At 41.4% G+C, this 24,039-nt stretch overlaps 1 protein-coding gene across 1 annotated transcript in view; it reads left to right on the top strand.

Annotated features, from left to right (window-relative positions):
• LOC128657136 (oocyte zinc finger protein XlCOF7.1-like) overlaps nt 1-22,441 on the top strand; it is a 215,722-nt gene extending 193,281 nt beyond the window's left edge. Inside the window, exon 12 of the mRNA XM_053711385.1 lies at nt 21,502-22,441. Coding sequence (XP_053567360.1) covers nt 21,502-22,436 — 935 coding nt within the window. The 3' untranslated portion in view covers nt 22,437-22,441. The remainder of the gene's footprint in view (nt 1-21,501) is intronic.
• The last annotated feature ends 1,598 nt before the right edge of the window (nt 22,442-24,039 follow it).

Raw genomic sequence — 24,039 nt, 5'->3', positions numbered from 1 at the left:
TTCCCTTCTTGGGGACTCTTATAGATTCTGTAGAAATGAAGATTTACCTGACAGAAGACAGGTTAACAAAGCTTCAAAATGCATGCCGTGTCCTTAATTCCATTCAACACCCGTCAGTAGCTCAATGCATGGAGGTGATCGGCTTAATGGTAGCAGCAATGGACATAGTACCCTTTGCACGCCTACATCTCAGACCGCTGCAATTGTGCATGCTAAGTCAGTGGAATGGGGATTACTCAGACTTGTCCCCTACTCTGAATCTGGATCAAGAGACCAGAAATTCTCTGCTATGGTGGCTTTCTCGGCCACATCTGTCCAGGGGGATGCCATTCAGCAGGCCGGACTGGACAATTGTAACAACAGACGCCAGCCTACTAGGTTGGGGCGCTGTCTGGAATTCTCTGAAGGCTCAGGGACAATGGAATCAGGAGGAGAGTTTCCTACCAATAAACATTCTGGAATTGAGAGCAGTTCTCAATGCCCTTCTGGCTTGGCCCCAGTTAACAACTCGGGGGTTCATCAGGTTTCAGTCGGACAACATCACGACTGTAGCTTACATCAACCATCAGGGAGGGACAAGAAGCTCCCTAGCAATGATGGAAGTATCAAAGATAATTCGCTGGGCAGAGTCTCACTCTTGCCACCTGTCAGCAATCCACATCCCGGGAGTGGAGAACTGGGAGGCGGATTTCTTAAGTCGTCAGACTTTTCATCCGGGGGAGTGGGAACTTCATCCGGAGGTCTTTGCCCAAATACTTCGACGTTGGGGCAAACCAGAGATAGATCTCATGGCGTCTCGACAGAACGCCAAGCTTCCTCGTTACGGGTCCAGATCCAGGGATCCGGGAGCGGTTCTGATAGATGCTTTGACAGCACCTTGGAACTTCGGGATGGCTTATGTGTTTCCACCCTTCCCGATGCTTCCTCGATTGATTGCCAGAATCAAACAGGAGAGAGCATCAGTGATTCTAATAGCGCCTGCATGGCCACGCAGGACTTGGTATGCAGATCTAGTGGACATGTCATCCTGTCCACCTTGGTCGCTACCTCTGAAACAGGACCTTCTGATCCAGGGTCCCTTCAAACATCAAAATCTAATTTCTCTGAAGCTGACTGCTTGGAAATTGAACACTTGATTTTATCAAAACGTGGTTTTTCTGAGTCAGTTATTGATACCTTAATACAGGCTAGGAAGCCTGTTACCAGAAAGATTTACCATAAGATATGGCGCAAATACTTATATTGGTGCGAATCCAAGAGTTACTCATGGAGTAAGGTTAGGATTCCGAGGATATTGTCTTTTCTACAAGAAGGTTTAGAAAAGGGTTTATCCGCTAGTTCCTTAAAGGGACAGATTTCAGCTCTGTCCATTCTTTTACACAAACGTCTGTCAGAAGTTCCGGACGTTCAAGCTTTTTGTCAGGCTTTAGCTAGGATCAAGCCTGTGTTTAAAACTGTTGCTCCACCATGGAGTTTGAACTTAGTTCTTAATGTTTTACAGGGGGTTCCGTTTGAACCCCTTCATTCCATTGATATCAAGTTGTTATCTTGGAAAGTTCTGTTTTTAATGGCGATTTCCTCGGCTCGAAGAGTCTCTGAGTTATCTGCCTTACATTGTGATTCTCCTTATCTGATTTTTCATTCAGACAAGGTAGTTCTGCGTACTAAACCTGGGTTCCTACCTAAGGTGGTCACTAACAGGAATATCAATCAAGAGATTGTGGTTCCATCTTTGTGTCCTAATCCTTCTTCGAAAAAGGAACGTCTGCTACACAATCTAGATGTAGTCCGTGCCCTGAAATTTTATCTACAGGCAACTAAGGATTTTCGACAAACGTCTTCCCTGTTTGTCGTTTATTCTGGTCAGAGGAGAGGTCAAAAAGCTTCGGCTACCTCTCTCTCCTTTTGGCTTCGTAGCATAATACGGTTAGCCTATGAGACTGCTGGACAGCAGCCTCCTGAAAGAATTACAGCACATTCTACTAGAGCTGTGGCTTCCACTTGGGCCTTTAAGAATGAGGCTTCTGTTGAACAGATTTGCAAGGCTGCAACTTGGTCTTCTCTTCATACTTTTTCCAAATTTTACAAATTTGACACTTTTGCTTCTTCGGAGGCTGTTTTTGGGAGAAAGGTTCTTCAGGCAGTGGTTCCTTCCGTATAAAGAGCCTGCCTGTCCCTCCCGTCATCCGTGTACTTTAGCTTTGGTATTGGTATCCCATAAGTAATGGATGATCCATGGACTGGATACACTTAACAAGAGAAAACATAATTTATGCTTACCTGATAAATTTATTTCTCTTGTAGTGTATCCAGTCCACGGCCCGCCCTGTCACTTTAAGGCAGGTAATTTTTCCATTAAACTACAGTCACCACTGCACCCTATGGTTTTCCTTTCTCTGCATGTTTTCGGTCGAATGACTGGTAATGGCAGTTAGGGGAGGAGCTATATAGCAGCTCTGCTGGGTGAATCCTCTTGCACTTCCTGTTGGGGAGGAGTTAATATCCCATAAGTAATGGATGATCCGTGGACTGGATACACTACAAGAGAAATAAATTTATCAGGTAAGCATAAATTATGTTTTTGCTTTATATGTTGTTTTTTTTCTTACATTTTGCAAGATGTCTCAATCTGATCCTGCCTCAGAAGTTTCTGCTGGAACATTGCTGCCTGACATCAGTTCTACCAAAGTGCATTTGTTGTAAAATTGTAGAAATTATTTCGCTGAATGTCATTTATAATAGTTGTCATGATAAACTTTTACATGCAGATAGTGTATCCATCAGTAATAGTACATTGCCAGTTGCAGTTCCTTCAACTTCTAATGTGCATGATATACCTGTAAATTTTAAAGAATTTGTTTCTGATTCTATCCTGAAGGCTTTGTCTGCATTTCCACCTTCTAATAAAAATAAAAGGTCTTTTAAAACTTCTCATTTAGTTGATGAAATTTCAAATGACCAATAATATAATAATTTATCCTCTTCTGATGAGGATCTATCTGATACAGAAGATCCTTCCTCAGACATTGACACTGACAAATCTACTTATTTATTTAAAATAGAGTATATGCGTTCTTTATTAAAAGAAGTGTTAATTACTTTGGATATTGAGGTAACCAGTCCTATTGACATTCAGTCTAATAAACGTTTAAATGCTGTTTTTAAACCTCCTGTGGTTTCTCCAGGGGTTTTTCCTATTCCTGAGGCTATTTCTGATATGATTTCTAAGGAATGGAATAAGCCAGGTACTTCTTTTATTCCTTCTTCAAGGTTTAAAAAATTGTATCCTTTACCAGCAAAATCTATAGAGTTTTGGGAAAAAATCCCCAAATTTGATGGGGCTATTTCTACTCTTGCTAAACGTACCACTATTCCTATGGAAGATAGTACTTCCTTTAAGGATCCTTTAGATAGGAAGCTTGAATCTTATCTAAGGAAGGCCTATTTATATTCAGGTCATCTTCAAAGACCTGCAATTTCTTTGGCTGATGTTGCGGCTGCATCAACTTTCTGGTTGGAAAATTTAGCGCAACAGGAATTGGATTCTGACTTATCTAGCATTATTTGCTTACTGCAATATGCTAATCATTTTATTTGTGATGCCATTTTTTATATTATCAAAATTGATATTAGATCCATGTCTTTAGCTATATTAGTTAGAAGAGCTTTGTGGCTTAAATCTTGGAATGCTGATATGACTTCTAAATCTAGATTACTATCTCTTTCTTTCCAAGGTAATAATTTATTTGGTTCTCAGTTGGATTCTATTATTTCAACTGTCACTGGGGGAAAGTCAGTTTTTCTGCCTCAGGATAAAAAAAACTAAGGGTAAATCTAAGGCTTCGAACCGTTTTCGTTCCTTTCGTCAGAATAAGGAACAAAAACTCAATCCTCCCCCCAAGGAATCTGCTTCCAATTGGAAGCCTTCCTCAAATTGGAATAAATCCAAGCCATTTAGGAAACCAAAGTCAGCCCCATATATCCGCATGAAGGTGCGGCCCTCATTCCAGCTCAGATGGTAGGGGGCAGATTAAGGTTTTTCAAGGATATTTGGATAAAATCTGTCCAAAATAAATGGATTCAGAGCATTATCTCTCAAGGGTATCGAATAGGATTCAGAGTAAGACCTCCTGTGAGAGGATTTTTACTCTCACATATCCCAGCAAATCCAGTAAAAGCTCAGGCTTTCCTGAAGTGTGTTTCAGACCTGGATTCTTCAGGGGTAATCATGCCAGTTCCTCTTCAGGAACAAGGTTTGGGGTTTTATTAAAATCTATTCATTGTTCCAAAGAAGGAAAATTTATTCAGACCAGTTCTGGATCTGAAAATTTTGAATCGTTATGTAAGAGTACCAACTTTCAAGATGGTGACTATAAGGACTATTCTGCCTTTTGTTCAGCAAGGACATTATATGTCCACAATAGACTTGCAGGATGCATACCTTCATATTCCGATTCATCCAGAACATTATCAGTTTCTGAGATTCTCTTTTCTAAACAAGCATTACCAATTTGTTGCTCTTCCATTTGGCCTAGCAACAGCTCCAAGGATCTTTTCAAAGGTTCTGGGTGCCCTACTATCTGTAATCAGAGAACAGGGTATTGCGGTGTTTCCTTATTTGGACGATATCTTGGTACTAGCTCAGTCTTTACGTACTGCAGAATCTCACACGAATCAACTAGTGTTGTTTCTTCGGAAACATGGTTGAAGGATCAATTTACCAAAACGTTTCTTGATTCCTCAGACAAGGGTCACCTTATTAGGCTCCCAGATTTAGTGTCCATGACTCTGTCTCTAACAGACAAGAGACGTTTAAGATTGGTTGCAGCCTGCCGGCACCTTCAGTCTCAGTCATTCCTTTCAGTGGCTATGTGCATGGAAGTTTTAGGTCTCATGACTGCAGCATCGGACGCAATCCCCTTTGCTCGTTTTCACATGAGACCTCTACAGCTTTGTATGCTAAATCAATGGTGCAGGGATTATACAAAGATATCACAATTAATATCCTTAAATCCCAATGTACGACACTCTCTGACATGGTGGATAGATCACCATCGTTTAGTTCAAGGGGCTTCTTTTGTTCGGCCAACCTGGACTGTGATCACAACAGATGCGAGTCTTTCAGGTTGGGGAGCTGTTTGGGGATCTCTGACAGCAAAAGGGGTTTGGAAATCTCAAGAGGCGAGATTACCAATAAATATTTTAGCTCTCCGTGCAATTCTCAGAGCTCTTCAGTTTTGGCCTGTTAAAGAGAGAACCATTCATTTGTTTTCAGACAGACAATATCACAACAGTGGCATATGTCAATCATCAGGGTGGGACTCACAGTCCCCAAGCTATGAAAGAAGTATCTCGGATACTTACTTGGGCGGAATCCAGCTCCTGTCTAATCTCTGCGGTACATATCCTAGGTGTAGACAATTGGGAAGCGGATTATCTCAGCCGCCAGACTTTACATCCAGGGGAGTGGTATCTCCATCCAGATGTGTTTTCTCAGATAGTTCAGATGTGGGGTCTTCCAGAGATAGATCTCATGGCCTCTCATCTAAACAAGAAACTTCCCAGATACCTGTCCAGGTCCAGGGATGTTCAGGCGGAAGCAGTGGATGCGCTGACACTTCCTTGGTGTTATCATCCTGCTTACATTTTCCCGCCTCTAGTTCTCCTTCCAAGAGTGATCTCCAAAATCATCATGGAACAATAATTTGTGTTGCTGGTGGCTCCAGCATGGCCACACAGGTTTTGGTATGCGGATCTGGTTCGGATGTCCAGTTGCCCGCCTTGGTCACTTCCGTTACGGCCAGACCTACTATCTCAAGGTCCGTTTTTCCATCAGGATCTCAAATCATTAAATTTGAAGGTATGGAAATTGAACGCTTAGTACTAAGTCATAGAGGTTTCTCTGACTCAGTGATTAATACTATGTTACAAGCTCGTAAATCTGTCTCTAGAAAGATTTATTATAGAGTTTGGAAGACTTACATTTCATGGTGTTCTTCTCATAAATTCTCCTGGCATTCTTTTAGAATTCCTAGAATTTTACAGTTTCTTCAGGATGGTTTGGATAAGGGTTTGTCTGCAAGTTCCTTAAAAGGACAAATCTCCGCTCTTTCTGTTTTATTTCACAGAAAGATTGCTATACTTCCTGATATACACTATTTTGTACAGGCTTTAGTTCATATTAAGCCTGTTATTAAATCAATTTCTCCTCCTTGGAGTCTTAATTTGGTTCTGAAAGCTTTACAGGCTTCTCCATTTGAACCTATGCATTCTTTGGACATTAAACTACTTTCTTGGAAAGTGTTGTTCCTTTTGGCCATCTCTTCTGCTAGAAGAGTTTCTGAGCTATCTGCTCTTTCTTGTGAGACTCCTTTTCTGATTTTTCAGAAGGCAGTTTTGCAGACTTCTTTTCAATTTTTACCTAAGGTTGTGAATTCTAACAACATTAGTAGAGAAATTGTTGTCCCTTCCTTGTGTCCTAATCCTAAGAATTCTTTGGAAAGATCCTTACATTCTTTGGATGTGGTAAGAGCTTTGAAATATTATGTGGAAGCTAATAAAGATTTCAGGAAGACTTCCAGTCTATTTGTTTTATTTTCTGGTCCTAGGAAAGGTCAGAAGGCTTCTGCTATTTCCTTGGCTTCTTGGTTGAAACTTTTGATTCATCAAGCTTATTTGGAGTCGGGTCAGGCCCCGCCTCAGAGAATTACAGCTCATTCTACTAGATCAGTCTCCACTTCGTGGGCTTTTAAGAATGTAGCTTCAGTTGATCAGATTTGCAAAGCGGCAACTTGGTCCTCTTTGCATACATTTACTAAATTCTACCGTTTTGATGTATTTGCTTCTTCGGAAGCAGTTTTTGGTAGAAAAGTTCTTCAGGCAGCTGTTTCAGTTTGATTCTTTTGCTTTTGAATTAAGTTTTTTTCTTTCAATTATGAAAATAAACTTATTTTTTTGGGTTGTGGATTAATTTTTTCAGCGGAAATGGCTGTTTTTTTTTTATTACCTCCCTCTCTAGTGACTCTTGAGTGGAGATCCACATCTTGGGTATTGCTATCCCATACCTCACTAGCTCATGGACTCTTGCCAATTACATGAAAGAAAACATAATTTATGTAAGAACTTACCTGATAAATTCATTTCTTTGATATTGGCAAGAGTCCATGAAGCCCATCCTTTTTATGGTGGTTATGATTTTTTGTATAAAGTACAATTATTTCCAAATTTCCTTTGTTGATGATTTCTACTCCTTTCTTTTATCATCCCACTGCTTGGCTATTAGTTAAACTGAATTGTGGGTGTGGTGAGGGGTGTATTTATAGGCATTTTGAGGTTTGGGAAACTTTGCCCCTCCTGGTAGGATTGTATATCCCATACGTCACTAGCTCATGGACTCTTGCCAATATGAAAGAAATGAATTTATCAGGTAAGTTCTTACATAAATTATGTTTTTTACTGTGATGTAAACGCTCTTAGCCTTTTTTTAAATAAACACATTAACTGTGGTGGTTTGATGTTTTCTTTTTTATGACACGATGAGTCCACGGATCATCTTAATTACTAATGGGATATTCATCTCCAGGTCAGCAGGAGGCAGCAAAGAGCACCACAGCAAAGCTGTTAAATAGCTCCTCCAGTCATTCTCTTTGCCTTCGTTAGTGATAGGAAGTGGTAAAGTGAGGTGTTAGAAAAGATTCTTCAATCAAGAGTTTATTATTTTTAAGTAGTACAAAATTGTGCTGCTTTGTTCTAGGGTGTAGCCGTAGTCCATATCAGTCTCTTCAGTAGAGCAGTGGTGGCTTTAGAGCAATGAGAACTGGTGGGACATAATTCTCACTGCGCCTCTCATAGATTTCATGCTCCCCTGATTGTGAAGATCTGGGGGAAAATAAAGAACTCAGTCCTTCTTATTCCACAGGCCTATGTGAGGGTGAGGACCTCTCAAGCCGGGTGAGATGCCTTGCTGTCGGGCATTAATCAGGTAAGTGCTTACTTTAATTTTTTCTGGAGGTGACACAGTTTTCACATCAGAAAGAGTGGGCACTATGTTTACTTGAACGAGAAAAGGGTTGACAGACTCTTTATTCTCATATGGGACAGTTTATTTATCCTTAGTAAAGGAGAATTATTAGGCAGCGTAGCAGGCACTGGGGCTGGGGATGCTGCGTGGATACAACTTTTTGGCGGTTCCACTAAAATCCCGGCGGTTTTAATACAGTATAATACCAACCGGGAGGTTGTTTACAGAGACGCCCACGAGGGGCGGGGCTTAGTGTAGCGGGTTTGTTAGCACTGCGCGCCATTTCTCTGACACATACGGAGGTGACTCAGCTCCAGGCCGACTAGAAACGCTTAGAAACGTTTTATAAGAACAAGCGTTTCTAGGAGTGGTTTTCTTGCATCCTTTTCTTGCTACTCTACGGATCATCTCCTGTCATAGTGGGACGTATCTCCGGTGTTATGGGAAGGTAGGCACCTCAGCAGACAGCTGAGGTGTAGAAGTGTACTGTTTTTTGGTCAAATTATCGTTTTTACTACATTATGCAGTTTAATTAAAAAAAAAAAAAAGTTAGTTTAATTCTTAAACAGACAGTAAAGTTTTTTTGCAAAGTTTAATTTTATTAAAATATTTACTTTTTAGTTGCTACTCCTGGTCATTAAGAGTAATAATGGACCGTGAGGCATTGCAAAATGTCACCTGCACTTTGTTTTGATGCCAATGTGGAACCACCAATACCATTTTGTCCCTCTTGTGTTGAAAGGACTATAAGTTACAGGGATAACATTTTTCCTGAGCCATCACTCTCTAAGGAGGATGAGGGTCAGGAATCTAATGACAATGTTCATTTTTTTTTTTTTATTTAATAATTTTTATTGAGGCATACAATGTTCCGACATACATAAATAGCAAAAATAGTATTAAACAAGGAGTAAATCTTTAACATAAATTGTACTGAAGTCCAGTTTAAACTACTCGGTTACATATCATGGTCGAGTTCCCAAATTGAGAGAAAGCCTCACATTTTTTGTTTTACATTACTTTTCCAGTAATTAATTAACATTGAAACAATTGACTTGACAAGCATATATAATGTTCATTTTATGCCGCAGTTTTCTCCCCAAGTGTCCCAAATTTTGCAGCCCTCACATGCAGTGCCCTGCGTTTCCTCAGTAGCTCCAGTTGGGTTTACTTTAAAAGACATCGCTTCTCTCATGTCTGCTACAATTTCAGGTGCGTTGTCTGCCTTTCCAGTATTGCAGGGAAAGCGTAAGAGGAAAATCAGACATTTAGTAAGTGAGGTTTCTGACGCAAATGTTGCTATTTCAGATACCCCCTCCCAGAAGCCTGAGGAGGGGGATACCGTAGTAGCATCTGAAGGAGAAATTTCAGATTCGGACAGTGTAATTCCTCTTACTGATACTGAAGTTGTATCTTTCAGGATTAAGCTAGAACATCTCCTTCTACTACTTAGGGAGGTTTTAGCTACCTTGGATGACAGTGACTCCAGATGTTTCCTATAGCCGACTCTGTTAAGGAGGCTTGGCAAACAGTCTCCAAAGTTGAAGAAGCCATTTTCTCCTTAGCCAAGAGAACTACTATTCCCATAGAGGATAGTTGTGCTTTCAATGATCCTATGGACAAGAAACTAGAAGGATTACTCAAGAAGATGCATGTACATCAGGGCTTACAATGGCAGCCAGCTGTGTGTATTGCTACCGTCACTATCGTGGCTGCATATTGGTTTGATGCATTATCTGATGCTATCAGAACAGAGACTTCTCTGGATGAAATCTAGGATAGGATTAAAGCTCTTAAATTGGCTAATTCCTTTATTATGGATGCTTCCCTTCAAGTTGATAATCTGGGAGCAAAGTTTTCAGGTTTCTCTATTTTAGCTCACAGAGCCTTATGGTTAAAACCTTGGTCTGTGGCTGTGTCCTCTAAGTCTAAGCTTTTAGCAATTCCTTACAAGGGAAAAACCTTGTTTGGACCTGGCTTGACTGAAATTATTTCTGATATCATGGGAGGTAAAGGTCTCCTTCCTCAGGACAAGAGAAACAAACAAAAAGGATGACAAAGTAATTTTCATTCCTTCCAAAACTTCAAGGGAAATTCTTCCTCCTCTGCCTCCAAACAGAACCAACCTAGACCAATCAGTCTTGGAATAAGGGAAAACAATCCAAGAAGCCTGCTCCTGAGTCAAAGACAGCATGAAGGGTCTGCCCCGATCCGGGACCGGATCTTGTAGGGGGCAGACTATCTTTCTTCATTCAGGCTTGGGTTCGAGATGTTTGGGATCCCTGGGCAGTAGAAATAGTGACCCAGGGATACAAACTAGGGTTCAAAAGTTTTCCTCCCAGAGGTAGGTTTCTGATTTTAATATTATCTGCAGACCAGAAAAAAAGAGAGGCATTCTTACATTGTGTAGGAGACCTCTCCGATCTGGGAGTGATTGTTCCTGTTCCGATACAGGAACAGGGTCTGTGATTTTCCAATCTGTTCGTGGTTCCCAAAAAGGAGGGAACCTTCAGACCAACTTCAAATCAGATAGCGATAAGAGCTAAAGAATCCTACTCACAAGGTGTAAAGCACTGATGTGCAGTACGAGCAGTCCGGAACCACCCGTCGTCCAGTAGAGCAAATGAAGATATCGCCAAAAGGGATCCTCGTCTCACCAGGGAGAGTCCAAAGATACCAGAAAAGGAAGGGTCTAGACAAGCCTGTATGGCAGTGGTCAGCCAGCGGGTCCAAACACCACTCAAAAGGTGCAAAGTGTCCGAGAAGTCAAGTTGATGGAAAAGTATCAGAAACAAAAATGAATCAGCAGCAGATGGAGAGTTAAAAAGATTTAAAAATTTAATACAATGATAAAAACAACAGCAACGCGTTTCTCAGTGTAACACACTGTTTCATCAGGCTATACAAACAAACTCTCAGCTGCCATATTTAAAACCAAATAGAACCAATCAGAAATCAGAAAAAATGCACACCCCCTGCAGGCAATACCAAAATACATGTGGCAGGGGTGGAGGATTGGCATAAATAAAGATATATTAATACTGAAATTTAGTTAAAAATCATATAGACAAATAGTAAACACTGATTATTTCTCCAAGGACAACAGATCATTAATTTTATATGTGAAAGACTAAGATATAGAAATATATTTAAGTATTAAATAACCAGTCAGGTTAACCTGTGACTAGCTGATAATGGTATATTCCATTATTCAATAGTGGAACATAGAAAGCGTTTATGTTGAGAACATGTCAATCATACTATATTGAAAACACTTTAATTGTCATTATTGAGCTGTTATTTCCAAATTGGGGAAAATGTTAAATAGTTTATATAATGTGGTTCATTATCCTAACGAGTAAGTGATAAAAAATTCCTAGTGTGATGTCACTATATAACCCAAATTGTAATGCGATCTGTTTAGGACAAATCACCCTTCTTTTAATGATTTTCCCTGATGTCTGTTAATCACGGTCTTTTATATAATTATACTCGGCGTGACTGACAACGCCCCTTTTTCTGACATCACAATAGGAATTTTTTTTCACTTACTCGTTATGATAATGAACCACATTATATAAACTATTTAACTTTCTCCCTGATTTGGAAATAACAGCTCAATAATGACAATTAAAGTGTTTTCAATATAGTATGATTGACATGTTCTCAATATAAATGCTTTCTATGTTCCACTATTGAATAATGGAATATACCATTATCAGTTAGTCACAGGTTAACCTGACTGGTTATTTAATACTTAAATATATTTCTATATCTTAGTCTTTCACATATAAAATTAATGATCTGTTGTCCTTGGAGAAATGATCAGTGTTTACTATTTGTCTATATGATTTTTAACTAAATTTCAGTATTAATATATCATCTTTATTTATGCCAATCCTCCACCCTTGCCACATGTATTTTGGTATTGCCTGCAGGGGGTGTGTATTTTTTCTGATCCCTGATTGGTTCTATTTGGTTTTAAATATGGCAGCTGAGAGTTTGTTTGTATAGCCTGATTAAACAGTGTGTTACACTGAGAAACGCGTTGCTGTTGTTTTTATCATTGTATTCAATTTTTAAATCTTTTTAACTCTCCATCTGCTGCCGATTCATTTTTGTTCCTGATACTTTTCCATCAACTGGACTTCTCGGACACTTTGCACCTTTTGAGTGGTGTTTACACCCGCTGGCTGACCACTGCCATACAGGCTTGTCTAGACCCTTCCTTTTCTGGTATCTTTGGACTCTCCCTGGTGAGACGAGGATCCCTTTTGGCAATATTTTCATTTGGTCTACCGGACGATGGGTGGTTCCGGACTGCTTGTACTGCACATCAGTGCTTTACACCTTGTGAGTAGGATTCTTTAGCTCTTATCGCTATCTGATTTGAAGTTGCTTATGATCTGCACTATGTGGCGCCCTCTATTTTGCTTTCCATAGATTCTCTTACCTTGTGTTGTGGCACGACACCCTGGAGGAGCGGCCTACTGCTCTGGATGTGCATTTTTTGAAACCACCTGGGATTGCATGAGCAGGACTGTTACATCATTGCTTATCACCCACTGGACTATTTAGTCTGTATACCCATTTACCTTTGCATATTGTTGTTTTATTGAAATACCTAGATATTTTAGCATATTGTTGTATTATTGTATTTTTCTAGTACTGCATTTATTTGCCCCTAGGCGCCTCTTACAAGTACCCTGGTGACGTATCTTGTCACTAGTGTACTAGTTGCCATTTGAACCTTCAGACAAATTTTAGATCTCAAGAGTCTAAACAAATTTCTCAGAGTACCGTCCTTCAAGATGGAAACTATTCGTTCTATTCTCCCTTTGATCCAAGAGGGTCAATTTATGACAACGCTGGATTTAAAGGACGCGTACCTGCATGTTCCCATTCACAGGGATCATCACAAGTTCCTAAGGTTAGGCTTTCTGGACAAGCTCTTCCAGTTCTTGGCTCTTCCTTTCGGTCTTGACGCAGCTCCCAGAATTTTCACAAAGGTTCTGGGTTCGCTGTTGGCGGTGCTTCGGTTAAGAGGCATTGCAGTGGCGCCCTATCAGGACGACATCCTAGTCCAGGCGCCATCCTTTTAACAAGCAAGATCACACACGGACAAGGTGTTATCCTTCCTGCGATCTCACAGATGGAAGGTAAATTTGGGGGAAAAAAAGTTCCTTAGTCTAAATACAAGTACACACAGAGAGAAATGCACTCACAGGAACGAACAACCAGCTCAATACTATTGTTAGCCTGTTCTATGGCGATTTACCACCTGGGTGCAACTTCTTTTAGCCCAGCAATGCTTTTCACAGAGTAGAACTTTCCTGTAGTATATCAGTCTGATCCCGCCTATTACGGTCAGTCCAGCACCGAAATACCAGGCAATTCCTCTCTGAACAAGGAACAAAGCAACCCCAGACGATCGTTTCGGCCTTCATTGGGCCTCGTCAGTGAGGTGTAGCAGTATTCCTCTAAGCACACTGAGCAAGGAGTCCACGTCTGGTTTCCCCTTTTTCCCATAGGGAGACTAAATACACACAGAGAGAAATGCACTCACAGGAACGAACAACCAGCTCAATACTATTGTTAGCCTGTTCTATGGCGATTTACCACCTGGGTGCAACTTCTTTTAGCCCAGCAATGCTTTTCACAGAGTAGAACTTTCCTGTAGTATATCAGTCTGATCCCGCCTATTACGGTCAGTCCAGCACCGAAATACCAGGCAATTCCTCTCTGAACAAGGAACAAAGCAACCCCAGACGATCGTTTCGGCCTTCATTGGGCCTCGTCAGTGAGGTGTAGCAGTATTCCTCTAAGCACACTGAGCAAGGAGTCCACGTCTGGTTTCCCCTTTTTCCCATAGGGAGACTAAATACACACAGAGAGAAATGCACTCACAGGAACGAACAACCAGCTCAATACTATTGTTAGCCTGTTCTATGGCGATTTACCACCTGGGTGCAACTTCTTTTAGCCCAGCAATGCTTTTCACAGAGTAGAACTTTCCTGTAGTATATCAGTCTGATCCCGCCTATTACGGTCAGTCCAGCACCGAAATACCAGGCAATTCCTCTCTGAACAAGGAACAAAGCAACCCCAGACGATCGTTTCGGCCTTCATTGGGCCTCGTCAGTGAGGTGTAGCAGTATTCCTCTAAGCACACTGAGCAAGGAGTCCACGTCTGGTTTCCCCTTTTTCCCATAGGGAGACTAAATACACACAGAGAGAAATGCACTCACAGGAACGAACAACCAGCTCAATACTATTGTTAGCCTGTTCTATGGCGATTTACCACCTGGGTGCAACTTCTTTTAGCCCAGCAATGCTTTTCACAGAGTAGAACTTTCCTGTAGTATATCAGTCTGATCCCGCCTATTACGGTCAGTCCAGCACCGAAATACCAGGCAATTCCTCTCTGAACAAGGAACAAAGCAACCCCAGACGATCGTTTCGGCCTTCATTGGGCCTCGTCAGTGAGGTGTAGCAGTATTCCTCTAAGCACACTGAGCAAGGAGTCCACGTCTGGTTTCCCCTTTTTCCCATAGGGAGACTAAATACACACAGAGAGAAATGCACTCACAGGAACGAACAACCAGCTCAATACTATTGTTAGCCTGTTCTATGGCGATTTACCACCTGGGTGCAACTTCTTTTAGCCCAGCAATGCTTTTCACAGAGTAGAACTTTCCTGTAGTATATCAGTCTGATCCCGCCTATTACGGTCAGTCCAGCACCGAAATACCAGGCAATTCCTCTCTGAACAAGGAACAAAGCAACCCCAGACGATCGTTTCGGCCTTCATTGGGCCTCGTCAGTGAGGTGTAGCAGTATTCCTCTAAGCACACTGAGCAAGGAGTCCACGTCTGGTTTCCCCTTTTTCCCATAGGGAGACTAAATACACACAGAGAGAAATGCACTCACAGGAACGAACAACCAGCTCAATACTATTGTTAGCCTGTTCTATGGCGATTTACCACCTGGGTGCAACTTCTTTTAGCCCAGCAATGCTTTTCACAGAGTAGAACTTTCCTGTAGTATATCAGTCTGATCCCGCCTATTACGGTCAGTCCAGCACCGAAATACCAGGCAATTCCTCTCTGAACAAGGAACAAAGCAACCCCAGACGATCGTTTCGGCCTTCATTGGGCCTCGTCAGTGAGGTGTAGCAGTGAGGTGCAGCCACATTCCAGTGTGCTTAGAGGAATGTGGCTGCACCTCACTGACGAGGCCCATAGGAGGCCGAAACGATCGTCTGGGGTTGTCATGTTCCTTGTTCAGAGGAGAATTGCCTGGTATTTCGGGGCTGGACTGACCTTACTTGGCAGGATCAGACTGATATACTTCAGAAAAGTTTTCTTCTGTGAAAAGCACACTGGTCTAAAAGAGGCTGCTTCCGGGTGGTAAATCGCCATAGAACAAGCCACTGAGCTGTTGTTCGTTCCTGGTAGAGCGCTTCTCTCTTTGTATGCAAATTATTATGACCCTGGGGAAGTCTCCCTATGGGTGATGGGGGAAACCAGACGTGGACTCCTTGCCCAGTGTGCTTAGAGGAATGTGGCTGCACCTCACTGACGAGGCCCATAGGAGGCCGAAACGATTGTCTGGGGTTGTCATGTTCCTTGTTCAGAGGAGAATTGCCTGGTATTTCGGGGCTGGACTGACCTTACTTGGCAGGATCAGACTGATATACTTCAGGAAAGTTTTCTTCTGTGAAAAGCACACTGGTCTAAAAGAGGCTGCTTCCGGGTGGTAAATCGCCATAGAACAAGCCACTGAACTGTTGTTCGTTCCTGGTAGAGCGCTTCTCTCTTTGTATGCAAATTATTATGACCCTGGGGAAGTCTCCCTATGGGTGATGGGGGAAACCAGACGTGGACTCCTTGCCCAGTGTGCTTAGAGGAATGTGGCTGCACCTCACTGACGAGGCCCATAGGAGGCCGAAACGATCGTCTGGGGTTGTCATGTTCCTTGTTCAGAGGAGAATTGCCTGGTATTTCGGGGCTGGACTGACCTTACTTGGCAGGATCATACTGATATACTTCAGGAAAGTTTTCTTCTGTGAAAAGCACACTGGTCTAAAAGAGGCTGCTTCCGGGTGGTAAATCGCCATAGAACAAGCCACTGAGCTGTTGTTCGTTCCTGGTAGAGCGCTTCTCTCTTTGTATGCAAATTATTATGACCCTGGGGAAGTCTCCCTATGGGTGATGGGGGAAACCAGACGTGGACTCCTTGCTCAGTGTGCTTAGAGGAATGTGGCTGCACCTCACTGACGAGGCCCATAGGAGGCCGAAACGATCGTCTGGGGTTGTCATGTTCCTTGTTCAGAGGAGAATTGCCTGGTATTTCGGGGCTGGACTGACCTTACTTGGCAGGATCAGACTGATATACTTCAGGAAAGTTTTCTTCTGTGAAAAGCACACTGGTCTAAAAGAGGCTGCTTCCGGGTGGTAAATCGCCATAGAACAAGCCACTGAGCTGTTGTTCGTTCCTGGTAGAGCGCTTCTCTCTTTGTATGCAAATTATTATGACCCTGGGGAAGTCTCCCTATGGGTGATGGGGAAACCAGACGTGGACTCCTTGCCCAGTGTGCTTAGAAGAATGTGGCTGCACCTCACTGACGAGGCCCATAGGAGGCCGAAACGATCGTCTGGGGTTGTCATGTTCCTTGTTCAGAGGAGAATTGCCTGGTATTTCGGGGCTGGACTGACCTTACTTGGCAGGATCAGACTGATATACTTCAGGAAAGTTTTCTTCTGTGAAAAGCACACTGGTCTAAAAGAGGCTGCTTCCGGGTGGTAAATCGCCATAGAACAAGCCACTGAGCTGTTGTTCGTTCCTGGTAGAGCGCTTCTCTCTTTGTATGCAAATTATTATGACCCTGGGGAAGTCTCCCTATGGGTGATGGGAGAAACCAGACGTGGACTCCTTGCTCAGTGTGCTTAGAGGAATGTGGCTGCACCTCACTGACGAGGCCCATAGGAGGCCGAAACGATCGTCTGGGGTTGTCATGTTCCTTGTTCAGAGGAGAATTGCCTGGTATTTCGGGGCTGGACTGACCTTACTTGGCAGGATCAGACTGATATACTTCAGGAAAGTTTTCTTCTTTGAAAAGCACACTGGTCTAAAAGAGGCTGCTTCCGGGTGGTAAATCGCCATAGAACAAGCCACTGAGCTGTTGTTCGTTCCTGGTAGAGCGCTTCTCTCTTTGTATGCAAATTATTATGACCCTGGGGAAGTCTCCCTATGGGTGATGGGGGAAACCAGACGTGGACTCCTTGCCCAGTGTGCTTAGAGGAATGTGGCTGCACCTCACTGACGAGGCCCATAGGAGGCCGAAACGATCGTCTGGGGTTGTCATGTTCCTTGTTCAGAGGAGAATTGCCTGGTATTTCGGGGCTGGACTGACCTTACTTGGCAGGATCAGACTGATATACTTCAGGAAAGTTTTCTTCTGTGAAAAGCACACTGGTCTAAAAGAGGCTGCTTCCTGGTGGTAAATCGCCATAGAACAAGCCACTGAGCTGTTGTCCGTTCCTGGTAGAGCGCTTCTCTCTTTGTATGCAAATTATTATGACCCTGGGGAAGTCTCCCTATGGGTGATGGGGGAAACCAGACGTGGACTCCTTGCCCAGTGTGCTTAGAGGAATGTGGCTGCACCTCACTGACGAGGCCCATAGGAGGCCGAAACGATCGTCTGGGGTTGTCATGTTCTTTGTTCAGAGGAGAATTGCCTGGTATTTCGGGGCTGGACTGACCTTACTTGGCAGGATCAGACTGATATACTTCAGGAAAGTTTTCTTCTGTGAAAAGCACACTGGTCTAAAAGAGGCTGCTTCCGGGTGGTAAATCGCCATAGAACAAGCCACTGAGCTGTTGTTCGTTCCTGGTACAGTGCTTCTCTCTTTGTATGCAAATTATTATGACCCTGGGGAAGTCTCCCTATGGGTGATGGGGGAAACCAGACGTGGACTCCTTGCCCAGTGTGCTTAGAGGAATGTGGCTGCACCTCACTGACGAGGCCCATAGGAGGCCGAAACGATCGTCTGGGGTTGTCATGTTCCTTGTTCAGAGGAGAATTGCCTGGTATTTCGGGGCTGGACTGACCTTACTTGGCAGGATCAGACTGATATACTTCAGGAAAGTTTTCTTCTGTGAAAAGCACACTGGTCTAAAAGAGGCTGCTTCCGGGTGGTAAATCGCCATAGAACAAGCCACTGAGCTGTTGTTCGTTCCTGGTAGAGCGCTTCTCTCTTTGTAGTCTAAATACAAGGGTATCTTTCTTAGGAACCAGAATAGATTCCCTATTGATGAAGATTTTTCTGATAGATGTCAGGAAATCAAAGATTTTCAATACTTGTCTAGCCCTTCAGTCCACTCCTCGGCCATCAGTGGCTAAGTGCATGGAGGTAATAGGGCTGATGGTGGCGGCAATGGACATCATCCCGTTTGCTCGGTTCCACCTCAGACCTCTGCAGTTAAACATGCTCAGGCTATGGAACAGAGATTATGCATACTTGTCTCCTCGAATACTTCTGGAACAGGAGACAAGGGATTTTCTGCAATGGTGGTTGTCTCTGGATCATCTTTCCAAGGGAACATGTTTTCACAGACCATCTTGGGTAATAGTGACAACAGATGCCAGCCTTCTAGGATGGGGAGCAGTCTGGGGCTCTCTAAAGGCTTAGGGGGTGTGGACTCAGTCAGAGTCTGTTCTTCCTGTAAACATTCTGGAACTGAGAGCGATCTTCAATGCTCTTCTGGCTTGGCCTCAGCTAGCCTCGGTCAAATTTATCAGATTCCAGTCGGAAAACATAACTTCAGTGGCTTACATCAATCATCAGGGAGGAACGAGGAGTTCCTTAGCGATGACAGAGGTATCCAAGATAATTCGATGGGCGGAGGCCCATTCTTGCTATCTGTCAGCGATCCACATCCCAGGGGTCGACAACTGGGAGGCAGACTTCCTGAGCAGACAGACCTTTCATCCGGGGGAGTGGGAACTCCATCCGGAAATGTTCTCCAACCTGATTCTCAAGTGGGGTCAACCGGAATTGGATCTCATGGCATCTCAACAGAATGCCAAGCTCCCGAGATACGGGTCGAAGTCCAGAGACCCCCAGGCAGAACGATAGATGCTCTGGCGGTCCCTTGGACCTTCAGCCTAGCATACCTATTTCCTCGGTTTGCTCTGTTTCCTCGGGTAATTGCTCAAATCAAGCAGGAGAGGGCATTGGTGATCCTCATTGCACCAGCTTGGCCTCGCAGGATTTGGTATGCAGATCTGGTGGACATGTCATCTCTTCCACCTTGGAGACTTCCGTTGTGGAAGGACCTTCTAATTCAAGGACCCTTCCTTCACCGAAATCTAGTTTCTCTGAAGCTGACTGCTTGGAAATTGAACGCTTAATTTTATCCAAGCGGGGTTTTTCTGACTCGGTCATAGAGACCATGATTTAGGCTTGTAAGCCTGTAACTAGGAGGATTTACCATAAAATATGGCATAAATACCTCTATTGGTGTGAATCCAAGGGCTACTCATGGAGTAGAGTTAGGATTCCTAGAATTTTGTCCTTTCTCCAAGAGGGTTTGGAGAAAGGATTATTGACAAGTTCCCTAAAGGGTCAAATCTCAGCCTTATCTAATTTGTTACACAAACGTCTTGCGATGTCCCAGATGTACAATCATTTTGTCAGGCCTTAGTCAGGATCAGGCCTGTGTTCAGACCAGTTACTCCTCCATGGAGTCTTAATTTAGTTCTCAAAGTTCTTCAAGGGGCTCCATTTAAGACTATGCATTCCTTAGATATTAAGTTGTTATCTTAGAAAGTTTTATTTCTTGTTGCTATTTCTTCTGCTTGTAGAGTGTCAGAGCTCTCGGCATTGCAGTATAATTCTCCTTACCTTATTTTCCATTCAGATAATTTAGTTTTACGTACTAAATTAGGATTTCTTCCTAAGGTTGTTTCTGATCAGAACATTAATCAGGAGATTGTTATTCCTTTTTTGTGTCCTAATCCTTCTTCTCAGAAAGAATGACTTCTGCACAATTTGGACGTGGTCCATGCTTTAAAGTTTTACCTGCAGGCGACTAAGGACTTTCGTCAGTCTTTTTCTTGTTTGTGATTTTCTCAGGAAAACGTAAGGGACAGAAAGCTACGGCTACTTCTTTTTCTTTTTGGCTGAAGAGTATCATGCATTTTGCATATGAGACTGCTGGACAGCAGCCTCCTGAGAGAGTTACGGCTCATTCCACAAGGGCTGTTGCTTCCTCATGGGCATTCAAAAATAAAGCTTCTGTGGAACAGATTTGCAAGGCTGCAACTTGGTCTTCTCTTCACACTTTTTCAAAGTTTTACAAATTTGACACTTTTGCCTCGGCTGAGGCTGCTTTTGGGAGAAAGGTTCTTCAAGCAGTGGTGCCTTCCGTTTAGGTTCCCTGTCTTGTCCCTCCCGTATCATCTGTGTACTCTAGCTTGGGTATTGAATTCCATTAGTAATTAAGATGATCCGTGGACTCATCGTGTCATAAACAAGAAAAGAAAATTTATGCTTACCTGATAAATTTATTTCTTTTTTGACACGATGAGTCCATGGCCCGCCCTGTTCTTGTAAGACAGGTTGTTGGTTATTATAAACCTCAGACACCTCTGCACCTTGGTTTTTCCTTTCTTTCCTTTACTTCGGTCGAATGACTGGAGTGGGAGGGAAGGGAGGAGCTATTTAACAGCTTTGCTGTGGTGCTCTTTTCCGCCTCCTGCTGACCAGGAGGTGAATATCCCATTAGTAAATAAGATGATCCGTGGACTCATCGTGTCAAAAAATAAATTAATTTATCAGGTAAGCATAAATTTTCTTATTTTGGAAATTTGTCACAAGTTGATATTCTTTTGGTTTAGCTGTATTGTTGTTTTTAAGCCTTTTCAGTTAAATAATCCTTCTCTATATGGTATAACAGAATTGCCTGAGTAATACAGTTGGCTGCTGAGCTGCTAACTATCCCAGAAGGTGTAGTTGACACATGCGTGAAATTCCTTTCTCTGTTGAAGATTTGATATATTACTTTGGTATACTACACCACCTGGGGCCATTTTCATAATTTTTGTTGTTCTAGAGTCATCCTTGTTTTAACTACAAGCACACAAGCAGTAGTTATAAAGATTAGTTTTTGGTCTGAAACAATTGTATTACTAAAAGATTCTGTGAACACAATTTTAAAAGTACTAGATATGTTGGGTAGAAAAACATTAATTTAAATTTAGTTTGGTCTTTGACTAAGTGTGGATTCTTAGAAATAGTGCCTAATGTCCAGTAAACTGCCCTTAAGCCTTAGCATGGAAGCTGTGAAAAGGTCTAGTTGTCACAGTGTCTACTACAAGTGTAGGGGACTGAATAAATCAGAACAGTTGATATGTTCTCATGATAAAATAATTATGTCATTAATAACATTACTCCCATTGTGTTTCTTATTGACAGGTGAATTCACAAACTGCGCTAATCCTAGCCATGATCAGAGTGCAGATGTTTCTTTAAATTTTCTTCAAAATCAAAGAAGCCACGTGGGAAATGTATGTTCTGAATGTGGGAAATGTTTTCTTAAGAAATCACAACTTTATAAACATCTAAAAATTCATAGAGGACAAAAGCCATTTTCCTGTCCTATATGTGGGAAATGTTTTAACCGTAAAAAAAATCTTGTTGCTCATCGGAAAATTCATACAGGAGAAAAAGGATTTTCATGTTCTGACTGTGGGAAATGTTTTACTCGGAAATCAAATCTTATTACACATCAGAAAATTCATACAGGGGAGAAAGGATTTTCATGTTCTGACTGTGGCAAATGTTTTACTCTGAAATCAAATCTTATTACACATCAGAAAATTCATACAGGACAGAAAGCATTTTCATGTTCTGACTGTGGGAAATGTTTTACTCTGAAATCATCTCTTATTAAGCATCAGAAAATTCATACAGGAGAAAAAGCTTTTTCATGTTTTGACTGTGGGAAATGTTTTACTCAGAAATCACATCTTATTAGGCATCAGAAAATTCATACAGGGGAGAAAGCATTTTCATGTTCTGACTGTGGGAAATGTTTTACTCTGAAATCATCTCTTATTAAGCATCAGAAAATTCATACAGGAGAAAAAGCTTTTTCATGCTTTGACTGTGGGAAATGTTTTACTCAGAAATCACATCTTATTAGGCATCAGAAAATTCATACAGGGGAGAAAGCATTTTCATGTTCTGACTGTGGGAAATGTTGTAATCAAAAATCAAATCTTATTGCACATCAGAAAATTCATACAGGGGAGAAAGGATTTTCATGTTCTGACTGTGGAAAACGTTTTACTCTGAAATCAAATCTTATTAGGCATCAGAAAACTCATATTAAAATAAATCAAGTTTAACCTAAGTGCAGAGGGTAATAAGTAGTTGTCACCCACACAATACCAAGTGTTGTTGATGAATGCATGTGACCTGGGGCACACAGTTTTAGAGCTGTTTTAGGCCCCTTCTACACCTCAAACATTTATGAAGTGACCCCCAGGGTGGATGTGATTTAAAACAAATTGATTTAACTCATGATTTAAATCACTAGTCAGTAAGACTGATTTAAATTATGTTTTTCATTTTTAGAATGTTTTCAGATTATTTTTTTTCAGTTATACCAGATCATTACTAAATTGGTTATATATCATTAGATATGCATAGATAGATCATTGAAATGAACAAAATTATTTGGAGATGAACTATCTCTAGTTTAATTGGTTAATCCTTCATATTTGATAAACTTTTCACCTGTACTTTATTGGAAGGGTAAAAATGATTACATTAATAATAACAATAGAAATAGTTTTATTTTACTAAAACAATAACATTATTTTTAATTTTTAATGGTTGTCCCTCCCTCCTCACACTTAAGTCCTTGTACAGATCTATTCCACTCCAAACAATCTTCTATTCAGTGAGCTTCTTGAAACTTAGTATGGGTTGATTCTGTGTACATAGATTTGCAGGGGAGCAATGGCATTAAATGAAAGTAAAAATGAAATTTTCACGATTCAGAAAGAACATGATTTTTTTTTAACAATTTTCCAATTAACTTCTCTTATCTAATTTGCTTTGTTCTCTTGGTATTCATTAATGAAAATCCTACATAGGTAGACTCACTCAGACGCAATGCACTACTGTGAGCTAGCTGCTTGTCACTGTCTCATCAATTGTATTCAGATAGGCCAAAGTAGAGCATTTCTCTACTTCAACAAAGGATTCCAAGAGAATGAAGCAAATCTGATAAAGGAAGTAAATATGAAAATTGTATGCTCTATCTGAAACCCAAAAGTTATTTTTCATGATTATATCCGTTATCAACTCTGTGTGTTAATTTTATAAGATTTTGCAGTGAAGAAGGGGCATGTTATTTATGCAGACTCAAATTCACAGTTTTGAGAACTACAAAACCAATAATATGTGATAATATCTTCAAGATTGAAAAATTGTCCAAATTAATCTGACAGAAACCTCTGGGAGAGCATGATAATTATGAATGGATTAATGGAATTAATGTACCAAAAAAAAACAAAAAAACATTACAGCCATGAATATACAGCATCTTGCTATGTAATTAAAACTTTATCTATACTTCAGGATTAATGACCATTGTATTATAATGTATTTTAAATAGAAACTATCTTTTATGTAGATTTTTCCTCAAAAAGCATTTTATTTTTAAAATCCCTTTTTTTTTTAAATCATTGATTTTTATCCATCCTGTGTGACCCAGTGTGCTTGCCATCCCTGGGGGGGGGGATCCAGGGTCCCTATATAGGTTTGAATTATATATATATATATATATATATATATTGTATAGGTTAGAAGTGATCATCTGGAGCACCATGTGCAGATCAAAGTTATAAATATAACCAAAAGCCCATTTCCTTTTGAATTAAATAACTAATTTCTATAAAAAAGCTCCATGTGATTGTTTTCTGCTTATCTTAGAAATGTTAC

This window comes from Bombina bombina, chromosome 4 (genome assembly GCF_027579735.1).
Source record: "Bombina bombina isolate aBomBom1 chromosome 4, aBomBom1.pri, whole genome shotgun sequence".
Classification (NCBI taxonomy): Eukaryota; Metazoa; Chordata; class Amphibia; order Anura; family Bombinatoridae; genus Bombina; species Bombina bombina.
The sequence above is the reverse complement of the archived record's forward strand: the minus strand, read 5'-3'. Positions and strand labels throughout refer to the sequence as shown.